Raw genomic sequence first — 17,994 nt, 5'->3', positions numbered from 1 at the left:
AGGTGTCCGTGTGGGAAGTCCCCATTGGCAAATGATTGGTACAGCTGCGTCAGATGCCAGATGTGGGAATCGTGGTAGCTACCAGGGCAGCCAGCACACACATTCATTATTATGCCCTGGGCATCACACACGACCTGGCAGTTGATGGAGGGGTATCCCTTGCGGTTAATGTAGACTCTACCCCGCTCACCGGCTGGTGCCTTGATGCGTATGTGCGTGCAGTCTATTGCACCCAGCACCTCAGGGTATCCCGCTATTTGCTGGAAGAGGCGCATATTGCTGGCCACAACCTCACGGTCACTAGGGACATATATATGATCACTGACATGTGGTGACATGGCATCCAGGAACTGGTGCAGTACCCTGGAGGCTGATGCCTGTGATATCCCCATCATATCGCCAGTTGGTCTCTGAAAGGTACCTGTTGCTAGTATTCTTAGGCCAGCACATACCTTGGTTTCCACTGGGATGGGTTCCCCTCTGTTGGTTCTGTGTGTGAGGCGTGGCCTGCACAGCTCAACAATCTGCTGCAGGAGCTCTCTGTCCACTCTATAGCGCTCTACTATCTCCAGCTCATGTAACCCATGGTAGGTGACCCTAGGCCTGTATACTCTTCTCCTTCTCCTCACTCTGGGTTGTCTGTCAGCATCTGCATTATCACCACCCTCGGCAATTCGCCTATGTCTGATTATAACAGCTATGGCAGCCCCTAGCATTTCTGCTCTGAGTTCAGCTGTTTGCAGGTTTCAACTCTGATAGCTTAGTTTCTGGCAGTATCTCTTGTGAGAAACAGCCTGCACTGCTCTTTGTTGTGTTTTAAGTGCTGGGTTGGGCTTCTAGTCTGCCTGTGTAATTGCCTGCTTCTAATTGTTTCCACCAATTAACTTTAGTAGTATCTTCTGGCAGTTTCCCTGTATTTTGGTTGTTTCCTATTTCCTCTCTGTTTCCTGAGGGGAGCAATGTGCACACCGGCTTAAACACGCTCACAGTAACTTAAGCAGCGTGTACACATCCCTACACGGTGTTACACGCACACATCCTTACACGGTGTTAGCTAGGCTGATTCATGCTAAAACGCACACTGCCTTACACACGTGCGCCAGCGCAAACCGTTGTAAACAGTTTGCAACACGCTCCCACAAGTAGAACCTGCCTCACGCACGCGCAGCCGCATGCACGTATTTCAAGAAACTTAGAGTGTAGGGATAGCGTATGCCCTCAATTTCTTGACATTCCCAGTGTTCTGTTGGGACACACCTCCCTCCCTGATGTCTGTCTGTCATCTCTTACCTTACATTGCCCTCCAATCTGGTACATTTCTTTCTATCCTTCCCCATGATGTCACCTACCTCTTACTCTGTTCCTCCCCTTCTCTAACTCTTACACGACTCAGAAAGTGCTCATTACTTATGTGGCAGTGTGATTCAGTATTGTAAGCCTCATTTACATAGGATTGCCTAGTAATGCTTAGTTACATATCTTACACGGAGCTTACCGAGCTTGACAACCACTAACGGAGGCCATATTGTTTTGCTCTGCAAGTCCCTCCATTGACATTTCATGTAATACATAAATCCCATAATTGTGGGCTAATAAGCTTCGATTTTCAGTTTTAGGTAGTGCACCCGTTTGCGGGTGTGCTTCAGTTAAACACATAAATCCGTGAAAAAAAAAAGTTATATAACTTTTTTTGCAACACTTTTCATGCCAATGGCCACATATTTGGCCATTGGCATGCTTATATAACAAATGCACCCTTTATTTGGAGCTGACATAGCTCCGTTTTTAATTTTGCAGAAATGTACTCAGTTGTCAGCTGAGTACATTTCTGCAGCTAACACGTCCGTTACACGGACTGGTTTGGCCGTGGATCGCTCACATACCTCATTTGCATATCTTGGAGCTGCAAATGAGGTATTGAGCATTTCCACGCCCACTCCGTGTAAGAGACGTGTTAGCTGTCTCTTACACGGAGATTTGGGCTGTTGCTGAATCAGGAGGCTTACACGGAGGCTTACACTACTCTTGAACTCCGTGTAAGCCTTCCTGAATCTGGCCCATAGTTTGTGACTTGATGACTTCTTAAACTTTTTCACTCTTTAGGTTTTTTACTGTTAGAGTTTACTGAAATGTCTGAGAAACCTACTGATTTCATGAAATGCACTTCTTGTGGGCATAGGATCCCCATTCTGATGCCCACAAAAGTGCGTTTACTGCCTGTGGCCTGAACATTTTAAATCATCCTGTGACGTTTGAGCCACCTTTAACCCCCCAGGTTCTCTCTGATAGGTGGAGTAAATTAATTCTAAAGGGCTTACTTCCAGCTTCTTCTGGGGTTCGAACCCTCTCTAAAGCTCCACAAGTTTCCTCAGACTCCAGGAAACAAGCCCTCCAGAAGTCTGTGAGGGCTTCTTCGGAGCCATCAGAAAAAATTAGGATGGTTTCAGATCCAACCCCTTTGGATCCGAAGAACTTTGTGCCTCAGTCGGATCCACAGTCCTCCTCTGATCCAGTGGCATGGATCCTATTGTGACCTCTCCTTTACCATCCACCTCCTTCTCGGATCCTAGACCTTCAAATTTGACAGGTAGGAGTCTGTCGCCAGAGTACACTCTCAAACCTGTATCTCCAGCCCTACCCTCCCAACTATTCCAAACACCGAAAAGACACTCCATACCAGCATCCACGGCATATTCCAGGTCTTCAAGGATTTTGACAGAGGCAGATGTGGACATGATGATGCGAAAATTTCTCAGATCTAAGATCCAGATGGGGGTCTTGCTAGCCAATCCGACCTGTGGTTTCTGAGTCCCAGGATGTGAGATCCCAGAGAGGTTCAACATCTGATCCAAGAAAGGTGCTCTCTTCAACCCCGATGGTGTCCCTGACTGGCTGTGCTCAAATGCCCTCTGACCAGAGCGAGTCTCAGCTCTGAGAAGTTGGCGCCGGGTCTGAGGGGTTTGATTTGGTTCCGACCTTGTTGGATCCATCGTTTTCCCCTTGGAGCCTCGCCCCTGAATAGCTCTGATACTACTTTCCCCAGGAGGCTTGGATCTGGGTGCAGCCCTGACCTTTCTTCCTCAAGGGCTTTGGCTCCAAGAGGGAGGAAGAGGTTTCCCCTGGTCAGTCTGCATTCAGGGTGGTAGAAAGGGTTTTCTCTTTGCACAGAAAAACATCCTCTCTCATCTTGGATCCTAACCATTTCCCCCACTGGGTCTATGCTTTGAGCACATAAGACCTGTCCCAAATTCCTGACACTTCCCATTGACAGACCCCAATGAGGCAAGGGAGGATCCCAGTTGATGCTATCATGGTGGTGACAGCCACCAAGAAGGAGCTAGCTGAACAGAGATCCTCTGTCCATCCACAAAGCTGTGAGCCCAGAGGGATGGACAGATTTGTAAAGCAAGTATACAACTTGGCTACGTTCGCACGGATGTCGTTAAACCACTTGCACATTTTACCGGGCTACACAGAGATTTGGCGAAGGAACTATCAAATATTCTCTCGGAGTCCATGTCTGCAGAGGATCAGAAAAAGCTTTCTTAGCAACTGGCCACTCCTCAGTCCATTTCTAATGCATTGATGAGGCTGATCTCCCATGCAGCTGAGGGTGCCTCACAAGCTCCCTGTTCAGGCATAGCCATTAGGCGACATGCCTGGATGAAGCTATGTGACTTTGCGAAACCCTTCAAGGCATCCTTTGTCAATGCCCCTTTAAATGACTCCTCCTTGTTTGGGCCATCAGACACTCTCATCCTCAATGAACAAGAAGGAAAGACTCTGTCTGCCATAGGGATCAAGTTTTCTACCCCTCAACAGACTTTCTCTAGAAACCATCGTGGTGGTAAGAAGATGTGGTTCTGATAATCTCCGGGACCTTTCCAGGATCCAGGATTCACGTGGGAATAATTCCTCCAAAGGCAGAGGAGGAACTTTCAATGGAAGATACCGCCCCTGAAGCAGAGGGGGTCCACAGAATCAGGGTTTCACAGATTCCTTCTCTGATGGGCCCTGTCAGCACTCCTGAAGCGCTGCCTGACTGCCCACCTTTGGAGGCAGTCTGGGATCATTTTATCTTTGCACCTAGATGTCTGGACATAAATTACAAAAAAATTCCTGGGTGCTAAGAATCATATCCAGAGGTTATTACATACCATTTTGCCTTCCTCCCTTGTGCAGAAAAGGAAACTTCTGGACGTTCCACCCAGTCAAACAGAAGATGCAGCTCAGGAAGTACAAAAACTGCTGCAGAAGAGAGTCCTCCAAGAGGTCCCACCCAACCGAATAGGATTCGGAACCTACTGCTACTTCTTTTTAGTGCCAAAGAAAACAGGGGAACCTAAGACCCATTTTGGAACTAAGCAACTTAAACCAGTTTACAAAGAAGACAAAATTCTGAATGGTCACGGTTCGGGCCATTCTGTCTCTACTACAGAAGGATGATTGCATGTGCTCTATAGATCTTCAGGATGATCACATAAAAATAGACAGGCAATCCAGGAGACACCTACACTTTCGGCTGGGAGCCGGTCCGTACCAATTCAGAGTACTGCCCTTTGGACTCACCACAGCCCTCAGGATGTTTACCACATGCATAGCAGTAGTGGCAGCTCACTTGAAACTCAAGGGATTCCATGTGTTTCCATATATTAGTGATTGGCACCACACCGGCCCAATCCAAACATCAACTCCTACAAGCCAAGGACTACTTGCTCCAGATTTCCAACACCATAGACCATACCTCTCAACTGTATAGATTTTCACAGAATGTCCAAATTTTTGTCTTATATTTTTGGTCTGTTCCTCATAAAAATTGTGAGTTTTTTTTGACAAATCACTGGGATGATTTAAAGATTAAAGTCAATAAATAATGACGTGGATTTGTGTTTCAGACTTCATATCCTTCAGAAAATGCATACTAACACAAATCCTGTTATTCTAGCAACTTTCTAAGTTTATAAGAACAATATTTAAAATGTGTCCCTATTTTTGGGCCTTTGTTCCCTCATTTTGTCAGGCTTGGTCCAGACTTCTTGTGCTAAGAGTTCAAGAGTTATGCCTTAGGCATCTCAATAAATCATTACCAAGTCGAGCCTAGTTTCAGTTCAGACCTAGGAATTCATAGCAGCCCTCTTGAATACTGCAAACCCAGGAGGCTTCCTTACCTCTCCATTGCATCACATTTCTAAGACTTCAAGTTTGGGCCATATTATCCCACCCATCTCTTCCAGCATGATTAGTACTTCAAGCTCTGGGGTCTGTGTCAGCTGCCATACTTCTAGTCCCTCTAGCAGGGTTCTTTATGCACATCCTTCAGTGAACTTTGGCAGATGTGCATCCTTCAAGGGACTTTGGCAGCGTGATTTTCCATTCTTTATCCGCCCCTATCATTTCCCATAAAGCTCACCCCTGTCTGCACACATCTTGTTCTCTGGTGGCTTCAGTCTTAACAATTGGTTCAAGGCAGACCTTTTACCCTTGCACCCCCAGTTGCCACTGTGACCATGGATACTTCCCAATGGCGGGGGGGGCATTTCTTGGGGAAAATGGTTTAAGGCACATGGTCCCCTCTGGAGACCAAGTTGCATATCAACATCCGAGAGATGAGAGCAGTCCTAGCACTGCAAGCCTTTCACGATGTTCTACCTCTAGGGACAATCTCAATCCAAGAGGACAACATGTCAGTAGTCTGGTATGTCAACAAGCAAGGAGGAACCTGATCTTATCCCCTGTGCATGGAGGCCATGAGAGTTTGGGAATGAGCAATCACTTCAGACTGCTTTCTCATTGCAGTGCACATCCTGGGGAAAACTAGCAGACAGGCTTACCAGATCCATTCTGATGGTCTCTCTCTATCAATCAGTAGCAGATATGATCTTCAGCTGCTGGGGCCAGCCTTTCTGCGACTTATTTACCCTGCCCATCAACAACAAGTGCAGCTGGTATTTCACTCTAATCCCCCTACTGGGGGGAGTCACTGAAGGATGCTCTGATACACTATTGGCCCCCAGGTCTCCTATATGATTACCCTCCTCTTCCTCTGATTCTGAAGTTGTTACAGAAAGCAAGAAGTTTGAAGAGCTCAGTCATCCTCATTTCCCCCTTCTGGCCTCAACAGGTATGGTTTCCCTTCCTCTGTTCTCACTTGATGTATCCTCCATGGGTACTGGAACCCAGTCAGGATCTCCTGTCCCTTCCATCCAAAATTCAGGCAAACTAACCGCGTGGTTTCTCCAGTTCCAGTAATAGTTAGACAGTCCAGGCATACTTCCCAGTTCATGAGACTATCTTGGCCTCACAGAAGGCTTCTACCAGGAAAATCTACAGGAGCAAATGGAAACGATTTTCTATCCGGGCTTTCAATCAGAATATCGATCCCTTTTCAGCTCCTGTTTTGATCATTTCTCTCATCATCCTAACAACTCTTTTTTTTTTTAAAGAAGGGGCTAGTTTTTCTACTATTAAGCTTCAATTGGCAGTTATCTCTAATTTCCATTCTGGAAGTAAATCCCTTTCTCTGGCTACGACTAGATAAAGCTTTCATGAAGAGTATGTTTCTTCTCAGGCTTCCAATAAAAGACCCCTCTCCTCCTTGGAAGCTCACTGTGGTTCTTCAACTCAGAAACCCTTTGAACCAGCGGGCAGATGCGATATGAAAGTTCTGTCCTGGAAAACCATTTTTTTAGTAGCTATTACTTCAGCAAAAAGAATCTCTGAGCTTCCTTTTCCTCTAGCCATCTGGACCAGGGAGTGTCTAAACTTACTGTAGCCTAATGAATTACGTGATTGCATTCCCCTTGGTCTATTTTCAAAAAAAGGATTAGAGTTACCACAGCCCCCCCCCCAAAGCTCACTCCACTCAGTCTGTGGCTACATCATCTGCCTTCACATCAAGAACTTCTGCTGATAATATTTGTGCTGCAGCCACTTGGTCTAAGCCTCACATCTTTGTTATACATTATAAGTTGGATATTGTCTCTAGAAGGAGAGCTTCCTTTGGTTCATCAGTGCTCCAGCATGACCTTCCCTGAGGGCATCCCAAGAGCTATGTAGCTGGGGATTCTGTCCCATCTTTGAGAAAGAATGAAAAGGGATAACATCAGATTTAGGAGTTATGTACTTTGGCATCTGTGTTGTCTGTGACAACCCACCACTGGACCATTAATCAAGGAGCCTTAATCCTCACCACTGGCAATGGGGCATGTACACTGGGAGAGTAACAAGTACACGCACAGTATTTCCAGATGCACCATCAAGTGCAATTTCCCTTAAGAGTACACAGAGACCACAGTTAGTCCAGGGCTGGCTTCTCTGCCTTTCTCCAGATCCCCAATAAGACTCCCCACTGACACAGCTGTAGAGTTGATATCTTAGCTGAGCGGCCAACCCAGATCTACACTACCCTCTCTGTACTACCAGTGCTTCGTATCCCTGCCCAAGTAGCTGACACACACACACACTTTGAGGTTTGATTTAAACACACACACACCTGGGAAAGGCTGGTACAGGTTTACTAGCTATGCCCCCTTTTGCTCAGACTATGAGGTAGTTATCACTGTCACCAGCCAACTCCTTATCAGCTGCTTTAAGGCCCTTAACAAAGGGTGTTCAGTCTTACTGTGTAATATTAATATTAATACAAATGGTAGTTTGACCCAAGAGCAAGGCTATTGAGTGGCTCACACAGTGTCACCAAATAAATATGCAAGTACTCACAAAACTTAAATATCTCTACACAGAACAGCCACAGTGAAAGGTTTAAATATATTTAATAATAAATAATAAAAGAACAAAACATTACTAAATATATATATTCACAGTGATATCAGAGTTCAAAATCACAGGAAATATTTAAAACAACATTGCAGGACAGTCTCAAATAAATAAATAAATAAAAATATCGAAACTAAGCTTTGCTATATTCCTAACTATATCTAATAGAGTTACTGTACCCTAGGAACTTACTTACAGGCAAGGCAGATGTGGTGAATATTATTGTTGGGTCCAAGACAGAATACAGAATGCCCTGTCTCTCTCAGAGAGTTCTCAAATTAATATCTCAAATAATACTGCTGGAATATCTTACAGAATGATGTAATTTCTTGTCATCTGACTCTGTCCCAGGTGAAACCCCCACTGCTGGAAACTTGCCAGTGTTTAGCATCTACCTGTGAAAGTACATATACCTGAGATCTTTGGCAGATGCTGGAAGACATAAAACAATTGCATTCCTCCACATTTCAAGACTAGTAATTATTTCACCCTAAGGACAATACAGAAAGCTTTTCAGCACAGACTCTGTGTCTAGCTGCATTGAAAACTGAAAGATACAATCTTTATTGCATAGCCTGAAAGTCATTTAATTTCAGCTGTTTTTCTGAACTTAACCTCCTGTATTCCAGTTTCCACTGTTAGCATATATATATATATATATATATATATATATATATATATATATATATATATATATATATATATATTTTTTTTTTTTTTTTTTTTTTAAACAGATACAGTAGTATATGTACATTTCTGCTCTCTTCCAGCAGGACACACTGTGGTTGCATCTTAAGCACAAGCACTTTATAAAATACGTTTTAACACATGTCTATACAGACCAGTTTGATATACACATGACATACAGTTCTAATACATTTGTAACACAAGCATCTTATGTAAATCATGTTGATATTCACAAATGACATAATTATTTACAAAATTCCATCTAGCTGTGCTGGCAGTATCTGCTTTCTTGGCGTTGTCCATTTGTCATTCTTCCTCATTTTCCCTCTCATCCAGCCCCTAGCCTTTTCTGTTCCAGAAGTAACTGGTAGATGGTATTGGAACCTATCAGTTCCAGGTTTGAGCACTAACTTTTTCTTATGTTCTTCTTTGTGTCTTCTTTGTGTCTCTTTATAAATTAGGAGACTAGTCAGTAAACCAGAAAACACTGAGCCTTGGCAGAAGCAGTCCATTTGTAGTTTAATTGTAGATGTTTTTATTCTACAATTAAACTACAAAGGGACTGCTTCTGGCATGGCTCAGTGTTTTTTGGTTTATTGTGGATTCTTTTGCTGGGCAATTTCTCCTTTACTTCGAAGACTAGGCAGTAAACTCGATCTGAGGAGTTAGGGAGAGAATAGTGCATTATAGGTAGGAGGAGGAGGAGGAGCTAGAAAGTTGGAGCAGAAGTCTTTGGTGTGCGGCCGAGTCTGATCCGAGTCGGATCTGAACCAATCTGTGAGGTCGAATGAAAATGGCAACACAGATGCCAAGTTATGGTAAGTACATAACTTCTAATTTGAAACATTTAATGCAAGTTTCACAGAAAGTGTCCGGTCTGCAGCATTCCTTCACATTGCAAGTGAAGAAGTGAGAAAGGCATTTTAACACTTTTAGCATTACAGTGGAAGAAAGAGTCATGCTGGCAGATGTGAGGGTTAAAAAAAATGGAGATCATGGATCTTTTACATGCTAGGAAAGAATCTGTCATATGTATGGTATTTATATTCTCAAGAAATCAAGGGATTTATGAGTCTGTAGATATCAGTATAATATCAATATAAGATGAGTTGAAAATCTGAATAATTGAATGTTCTTTAACTTTTTACCCCAAGTGTCTGCCAGTCATCAGCCCCTTCCTGATTAAATTGACCCTTTCATACCTTTTACTGAGGCGAGGTTTGTCCGGGATGATTTTCTCCAGCCCTAATTGTGCACACACACCTGGGCACATGGGGTGTGCTCACAGTGGGTCATCCAGGCAGCTATGGCTTTCCCCTCGGAGCATGGTCATTTCTGTCTTTGTTCTCTAACAGGGAGATTGCACCACCAAATGTACTCCCCGAGTACATGCAAACCCCTCACAATTCCCTAAGAGAGGCAAGTGGGCTATGCCACATTCACGCCTCCTCCAGTGCTGAGGTCACTAATTAAACCCTTGTCATCTGTATTGTAGTAAGATATCCAGCTCTCTGTGCTCCATGGAATCAGTCTGACTTTTATGATTCACTGATGTTAATGTATGGTACCAGAAATGACTGACTCCGAGGCAGGCTATTAAGAGACTTAGAACTGGCACTTAATAAAACTGTAGATGCATTTAGAATGAATGAACTTTCAAGTATTCAACCTAAAAACATACATGAGGAGCTAGAACTTTACAGAACATGAGTTGAAAATTATGCCAAAGTAAAGCTGAAAAATAAATAAAATGCTACTGGTGGTTGCGTACCTGCCAGGAGTGGTGCCTGGTAAAAAGCAATTGGGTACCTGTGTAAGACGCCAAGTAATGTTTGTGTGTGACCATTTTGTATTTTTGTGGTTTATCGTTGGCATACTTGATTTGTTTCCTGTCTTTTGTTCTTGTTTTCTTGCATTTTGTTTTACCTTAAATTTGTTGTTTGTTCTCTTTTATTGAAGTTTTAAAAAAAAAGTTTTTGGTTTCACCCAGGTAGCAAGCATTTTGTGTTGTATTCGTTGACTACAAAAGGATTACCTCTTTCTGAATTACAGGAGGAGCTGAGAAGTGGCATTTCTGTTTTTTTTTTTAATTTAATGTAAGCAAAATAAGACATGGTTTAATCTGTGTCAGCTGCTAGTAAACTTGGTGGGAGACTGTTTTGATTTTTTTACTACCCTGCACCTATTGTTTTAAATACATTGGCTCTTGAGTTTCCTACTCTGTTAAGTTTGACTTTTGTAGCTCCTCCCAATGGTAACAGTTTGTATTAGTGACCACTGCAAGATCATATTAGGATGGCCCAGTTAGTATACATTGCAATATTTTCTGCATTACCACTCTTTACTGGCTTACTTTGAAAAATCTACAGCAACTGAACCATTTTAAGATTAGTATTACTTGTTTTTTGTCTTTGTGAGAGAACAAGAAGAGAAGGAATATTGATTTATGGTGATCCCTGACTGGGGCAATTCGTGGTGTGACTTCCCTGATTGGTCTTGTTCCTGTTTTGGTGGGAACATTGTTACACAGATTAGTGCTCTGTTGTGCTAAAATGCTGAACACTGTGCAGTGCAGCTATCAAGGGAAGACTAAAATAAACCTATTGATACCTACAAAATCAGTGATGAGTCAGTTGATTGCTCAAGACCCTATGACCTGCTTCTCGGGAAACTTAGGGACACCAGCTGCAGTAGCTGTAGTTAACTTAAGACATTAAGACTAAAACCCCTATCCCTGCAGTCTGTCTCCTATAGCAGCCTAAGGAATAATGTCAAAGTCTGTACCCCTTTTGACCCTCTCCACCTTTACAGAGCCAGCAGTCTGTTAAACACTCCTGACAAAAACCACATAATCTACTGAAAGATCAACAACCCCTTCTGGCATTACAAATAAATAATCCAGCATGATGAATTTTTGTATTTACCAAGGTAATGTTCGAAGGTGAAGGGTTACCAGTCTTGCTGAACTTTAATGATATGCTACACCAAATTCGGGTCTGTATCATAACCTCGAACAATTAAAAGAGTGAACGCTCTTTAATCGACACCTTAAAATCGAAAGCACTAAATCCCTAACACATGGAACAGCGATCCCCCCCCCCAGGGAAAAAAAATTACAGGGCTGTTTTTGGGACTTGGCCATTTCCTCCACTGTGGTGCGATCTCGGAGTTGGTATATATTAAGTAGGTGGGGGTGTTGGGGGGGTGAAGCCCCCCCACTTTATTTTGTGTTTGGATTTTTTTCCCCCTGGGAAAAAAATCGCTGTTCTGTGTGTTTGGGATTTAGGGCTTTTGATTTTCAGGGGTCGATTAAAGAGTGTTCGCTCTTTTAATCGTTTGAGATTATAATATAGACCCACAAGATTCATACTCCACTTCTAGGAATAGCTAAGTATAAAGAAGGAGCATGTGATGTTACTGGTGGCCTGAAAGGTCAGAAAAGATTAAGCAGGTGGTTTAAAGATGTGAAGTTTGTAGTACTTTCAAAATTAGAACCAGCAAGAGAAAATGGTATCATATGAAATGCTAGCTCTTCCTAAGGGTGTAAATCTGTTTCATTATAGAGATGCCCATCACTTTCTTTTTGTTGACATTATTCAGAGTGCCCAGGAGTATCGATACACAGGTCTACCAGTTAGTGTTATCACAGTACTAAAATCTGTCTTTGCTAGACATGGTGTACCAGGGGATGGAATTTCTAGCACTGGTTCATAGTTTGAATGCCAGGAATTCTGTACTTTTATTATGTAATCAGCATTTAAGTATACAGCTTATATTAAGTAATGAGAATTTAAGTATACAGTTTCAAGTCGTAGATATCCACAAAACAGTATGATCCAGACTGCAAAGATCCTCATTAGAAAGTGTGACAGCTCAGAACAGCCCAATGGCTATCTTTCATTTCTAGAATATTGGTGATGGATATCTTAGCTACATGCCTTCCCATGTCTTATCTTTGTTAATTCCTGAGAATCAGCTGTTTAAGTACAATAAATGGAATTTATTTAGTGGGCAGCGCAGTGGTGCAGTGGTCAACATTGTCGCCTCACAGCAAGAGGCTCTCCAGTTCAGTTCTGGGTTGGGGTGCCCTCCCTACGGACTCTGCATGTCCTCCCTGCATTCGCTTGGGTTTCCTCCAGGTGCTCCAGTTTCCAGCCACATTCCAAAGGCATGCATCTGGAGCCTTTCTCCTCAGGCCTCTGCTGAAAATGGGCTGTGTCCTAGTCAGACTTTCCCAGTAAACAAATGTTAAATAACATAAAATAAAATAAATAAAGTGAATTTAGTTAAGAAGGGATGTTGTTCATCTTATTCCACATTTAAAGAGACACTCTATATAAAGACTATGCTTTATAAATAAAAGAATTTCTCATCCTCTGTGTACACCAACTAGTTTGATGGCTCTGAAGCTTGTCTCACTGAAGATGCTTATCTTTATGACCATCCATATTGGTCATTTTTTATAATTTAATCTTATATGAAGTAAGTATAAATACAGTGATCTTTTTATATTTAAGTTTTATTAAATTTTAAACATAATTTGTTTATATAGTTCATATGATAGGTGATGCATTAAAAAAAAGACTTAAAACAATTTATCATTCTTCCATTGTTGCTTTAATTAGCCTGCAGAACCTAGAACAGAACTCATGCCTACAGACCAAGACTGGACCAGTGTGTACCCGTCAGCAGCAGTATTCAAACCATCTGCTGTACCACTTCCCATTCGAATGGGTTATCCAGTAAAGAGAGGTGTGCCACCAGAAAAGAAAGGGAACCTGGAGCTCATGAAAGTAAGTACATCTCTCCATTTTGGTCATTTAGAAAGAGTACTCCTGGAGGTTGACTTCACGTTGTAAGCAGCATTATTATTTTATCTTTGCAATTTATCATGTACCTCCAGTTCTTTAGAACTGAAAATCACACTGCAGGGCATCAAATACCAAGTTAGTAGACTGATTTTCATTTACAGTCATAATTCTGTAAGATTACAGTTTAGTAAATTTTGATTCTTAAACTGGGATACTCAGTAGAAAATCTGGGGTGCTGTGTAGTGTGATTGACCATAGAGTTTCCATGACTTCTGAGAGTGTTGCTTGTCTGTAATTTGTTGTGACCTACACATTCCAATTGCAAACTAAGATTCATTTGTAGATTTATTTGTAAACCATAAATGTAGTATTAAAAAGTATTCTGTTTATATTTGAAAGTTATAAAAATAGCATAAATGACCCCCGTAATATTTGTGTCCCTCCTACATCCACAGGTAATGATTGCTGTTAAAGGTCACTTTGTTTTTTTTGTTCTCTTTTCCAGTTTCCAGTGAGACCAAAAATAAAAAGTTTATCCTGTGCTAGTGTCAGGAGTGTAGCCAGGATTTTTTAAATTGTATACCAACAATCAGAGTGTAACCACCACCATACTCTTTTTTTTTTTAGTACTGAGGGAGAAAAGAAGAACATTTGAAGTTGCCATACTTAAACAAAAAAAAAAAAAAAAAAAACATTGCCAGCCAGGAATTTTTGAAAAAAAAGGTTGTTTAACAAAAAAAAAAAAAAAAATCATGTTGAACATAGGTTTTTATTGTTTTATTTTGATTCTACCACATCCCATTGCACAAAGTTTATTTATTTATTTGACCTTCGGCATGCTGATATATTTTTTTTTCTTCCTACTTCCTCGTAAATTAGTTTCAGTGCTGCACATCTCTTCAGCCAAGCTTGCTTCTACTTCTCAGTCAGAATGTAAATTTTGTCTTGCCCCATCAGACCTCCCAACCGTTCCGAATTACTCGGTTTTTACTGAGTTTTGGGGTCCAAATGAAGGGGTGCCACGATTCCCGAGTGGCACCCTTTATTTCCGATTTTTTTTTTTTTGCTTTTTTTAAATTTTCACGCTGTCGGAGCTGACGTCATCATGTGCTCAATGACGTCAGCTCCGTCAGGCTACCAGCCAGTCGGAATTGAGCGCTCAAGGAACATCAAACATCATAATTTCCGGCTGGCGGGAATGTGGAACTGCTAGAACAGTTCCGAAACAGCAGTTCACCGAGCGGGCAGAGTTTGCAAGCAGGGATTACTACTCAGGGCAGAGTTATTATTTAATGGCAGCAACGACGGAGGAGGAACGGGAACTACTGGCAGCAACGATGGAGGATGACTACTCAGGGTAGGAGTGTGTGTGTGTGTGTGTGTGTGTGTGTGTGTGTGTGTGTGTGTGTGTGTGTAAATGCCCCCATATAATGGTAAAATTCAATTCCTTATGCAGAGTGAAAAAAACGGTGCAGCTCGAACAGTACAGAAACACTTTTAATGACACAAATCCACTATAATGCTTCTACAGGTTTAGCGCTTTCATCTGTTTTATGTACAGACTTCCTCAGAACCAAGATATTCCATCACCAACTTTCATTATAAATGCAATTTGGCGCCAAAATTCAAAAAGATTCCAATGCTGCCTTAAAGAGACATTCATCAATACCTCTCGTGCATAAGCTAATACATAACTTATATATTTACTATTTGTCTAATACATTTGATTTTGTAAAAACCTATAATTCATTAGTTAAACATTAATTAATCTTGTGCTGTATAAAAATATATGTAATAAAAATATATAAAGTTAATAAATAATGTCTGATGTATCCACATATTAACTAAATATACTCTAAAAAATCCACATACAGATATAATACGATGTTTTATAAACATTTTCTAAAAATAAATAATGTTATTATTAACTAAAGTATATAAAAGTAATTAATTAATAAATATATACACTTCTATGATCATCTTGATAAAATGTCATGATGACATATGATGAAATATGTATTGAAGGAAAAAAGTATATATATATATATATATATATACACAACAGTGCTGTATATTAAAAACCACAACTTAATTAATCAAGAATAAGAAAAGGTTTGATACTAATACTTTCATTTATGCCTGGAAAGCTAGTTGCATCTGTAAATATCTGCCACTTGCTTTCCATCATGGCTAAATATACTTTCCAATTACCCCCACAAACACTACTTTCAACATGTTCTAAAATAGTGAATTTGAAATAATGTTGATTCCCTTTACTAATAATATGCTTGGACAAGGCATTCTTTGTATCTTTAGTCTGAATTTTGTAATAATGCTCATATATTCTTTTTTTGAAATTCCGCTCAGTCTTACCTATGTAAAATGCTGGGCATACGACACATTTTGCAAGGTATACCACTTGTCTAGTATTGCAATTTCCTACCTTACTTTTTATATATGTCTTGTTGATGTTGTCCAACTTGAATCGCACCTCTTCATTTATATATTTACATTGGTTACAAGAGCCACATCTTGAAGTTCCCTTTGTAAATGACTTATATTTTGCTGTATGTGTTGTCTTCTCAAGTAACTTCTTAATATTTGGGGCTGTTTTATATACACATATGGGGTATTTACCTAATGTAATACCTATACTATCTATTATAGTGATCAAATCCCAATGTCTATTCAATATCTCTTTCACTTGGTTGGCATATGGTGTGTACATGATTACGCACACTCTTTTGAATGGTTCTTATATAGTTTCTTTCCTTCCCATATCCATATCTCTTTCCTTTGACATACCCAACAGTGGTAGATATTTATTCCCCCATTGTTGTCTCACATAACCTGTGACATCTTTTAACATAGATGTGGGGTATCCCCTACTTTTAAACATATTAAATCTATTTTTTCTTCCATTGAATCTTTACTTGAAGACATACGTGCCGCTCGAATGCATTGTCCTCTAACAACATTCTTAAAAATATGTGGGGGATGGCAACTACTAAACTCTATATAGTCATTTGAAAATGTAGTTTCTCTGTATATTTTAGACGCAAACCCATTTCCAGTATGACTTATATATGTATCCAGGTATTCAATACCGTCATAATTAATTTTATGAGTAAATTTCAAAAATTCAGTTGTCCCGTTGATATATTTGATAAACAATTTAATTTGTTCTTGTGTGCCATTCCATAAAATAAATAAATTATCTAAATATCTGACATAAAGTGCTATATATTGGTTGAATTCACTTTGAAAAACATAATTGGACTCCCACTCTAACATAACCAGGTTTGCAAAAATTGGGGCACAAGAGGCCCCCATAGCGACACCTCTATTCTGTCTAAAGAATTCACCTTGGAATTGGATATAATTATGTTCTAAATCTAAACTCATCATGTCCGTAATTAAATTAATCTTATCCCAAGTTAATTTTGAAACTTTTCTCAAGCTGTTACAAAAATATTCTAAACCTATATCTTTAGGTATGCATGTGAATAAATCAATGACATCAGTTGTCAAGAAAATCAACCCTTCTTTCCAAACATCACATGTTAATTTGCTTAAAAAATTCCAAGAGTCCTTTATAAGATGTGGGATATTTTCATATACATGTTTTGTCCATCTATCAATTGTCACACCTATATTGTATGTTTTTGTGTCCCTCCTACATCCACAGGTAATGATTGCTGTTAAAGGTCACTTTGTTTTTTTTGTTCTCTTTTCCAGTTTCCAGTGAGACCAAAAATAAAAAGTTTATCCTGTGCTAGTGTCAGGAGTGTAGCCAGGATTTTTTAAATTGTATACCGACAATCAGAGTGTAACCACCACCATACTCTTTTTTTTTTTTTTTTTTTTTTTTTTTTTTTAGTACTGAGGGAGAAAAGAAGAACATTTGAAGTTGCCATACTTAAACAACAAAAAAAAAAAAAACCTTGCCAGCCAGGAATTTTTGAAAAAAAAGGTTGTTTAACAAAAAAAAAAATCATGTTGAACATAGGTTTTTATTGTTTTATTTTGATTCTACCACATCCCATTGCACAAAGTTTATTTATTTATTTTTAAAGCCATTATAAGGTATATGCCTGGCTGGACCTTCGGCATGCTGATCCATTTTTTTTTTCTTCCTACGTCCTCGTAAATTAGTTTCAGTGCTGCACATCTCTTCAGCCAGGCTTGCTTCTACTTCTCAGTCAGAATGTAAATTTTGTCTTGCCCCATCAGACCTTCCCAACCGTTCCGAATTACTCGGTTTTTACTGAGTTTTGGGGTCCAAATGAAGGGGTGCCACGATTCCCGAGTGGCACCCTATATTTCCGATTTTTTTTTTTTTGCTTTTTTTAAATTTCATCATGTGCGCAATGACATCAGCTCCGTCGGGCTACCAGCCAGTCGGAATTGAGCGCTCAAGGAACATCAAACATAATTTCCGGCTGGCGGGAATGTGGAACTGCTAGAACAGTTCTGAAACAGCAGTTCACCGAGCGGACAGAGTTTGCAAGCAGGGATTACTACTCGGGGCAGAGTTATTATTTAATGGCAGCAACGACAGAAGAGGAACGGGAACTACTGGCAGCAACGATGGAGGATGACTACTCAGGGTAGGAGTGTGTGTGTGTGTGTGTGTGTGTGTGTGTGTGTGTGTGTGTGTGTGTGTGTAAATGCCCCCATATAATGGGCTTGGTGAGTAGAGGTGTTCAGGCTCAAACCA

At 40.6% G+C, this 17,994-nt stretch overlaps 1 protein-coding gene across 2 annotated transcripts in view; it reads left to right on the top strand.

Annotated features, from left to right (window-relative positions):
* The window catches only part of MRPS35 (mitochondrial ribosomal protein S35), a 556,289-nt gene that overhangs the window by 129,819 nt on the left and 408,476 nt on the right, over positions 1 to 17,994 (top strand). For both annotated transcript variants that reach the window (XM_044082715.1, XM_044082717.1), the window contains exon 3: positions 13,089 to 13,256. In XM_044082715.1, the coding sequence (XP_043938650.1) occupies positions 13,089 to 13,256 (168 nt within the window). The remainder of the gene's footprint in view (positions 1 to 13,088; positions 13,257 to 17,994) is intronic.

Source organism: Protopterus annectens, chromosome 9.part0 (genome assembly GCF_019279795.1).
Source record: "Protopterus annectens isolate FY-2018-M chromosome 9.part0, PAN1.0, whole genome shotgun sequence".
Classification (NCBI taxonomy): domain Eukaryota; kingdom Metazoa; phylum Chordata; order Ceratodontiformes; family Protopteridae; genus Protopterus; species Protopterus annectens.
The sequence above is the reverse complement of the archived record's forward strand: the minus strand, read 5'-3'. Positions and strand labels throughout refer to the sequence as shown.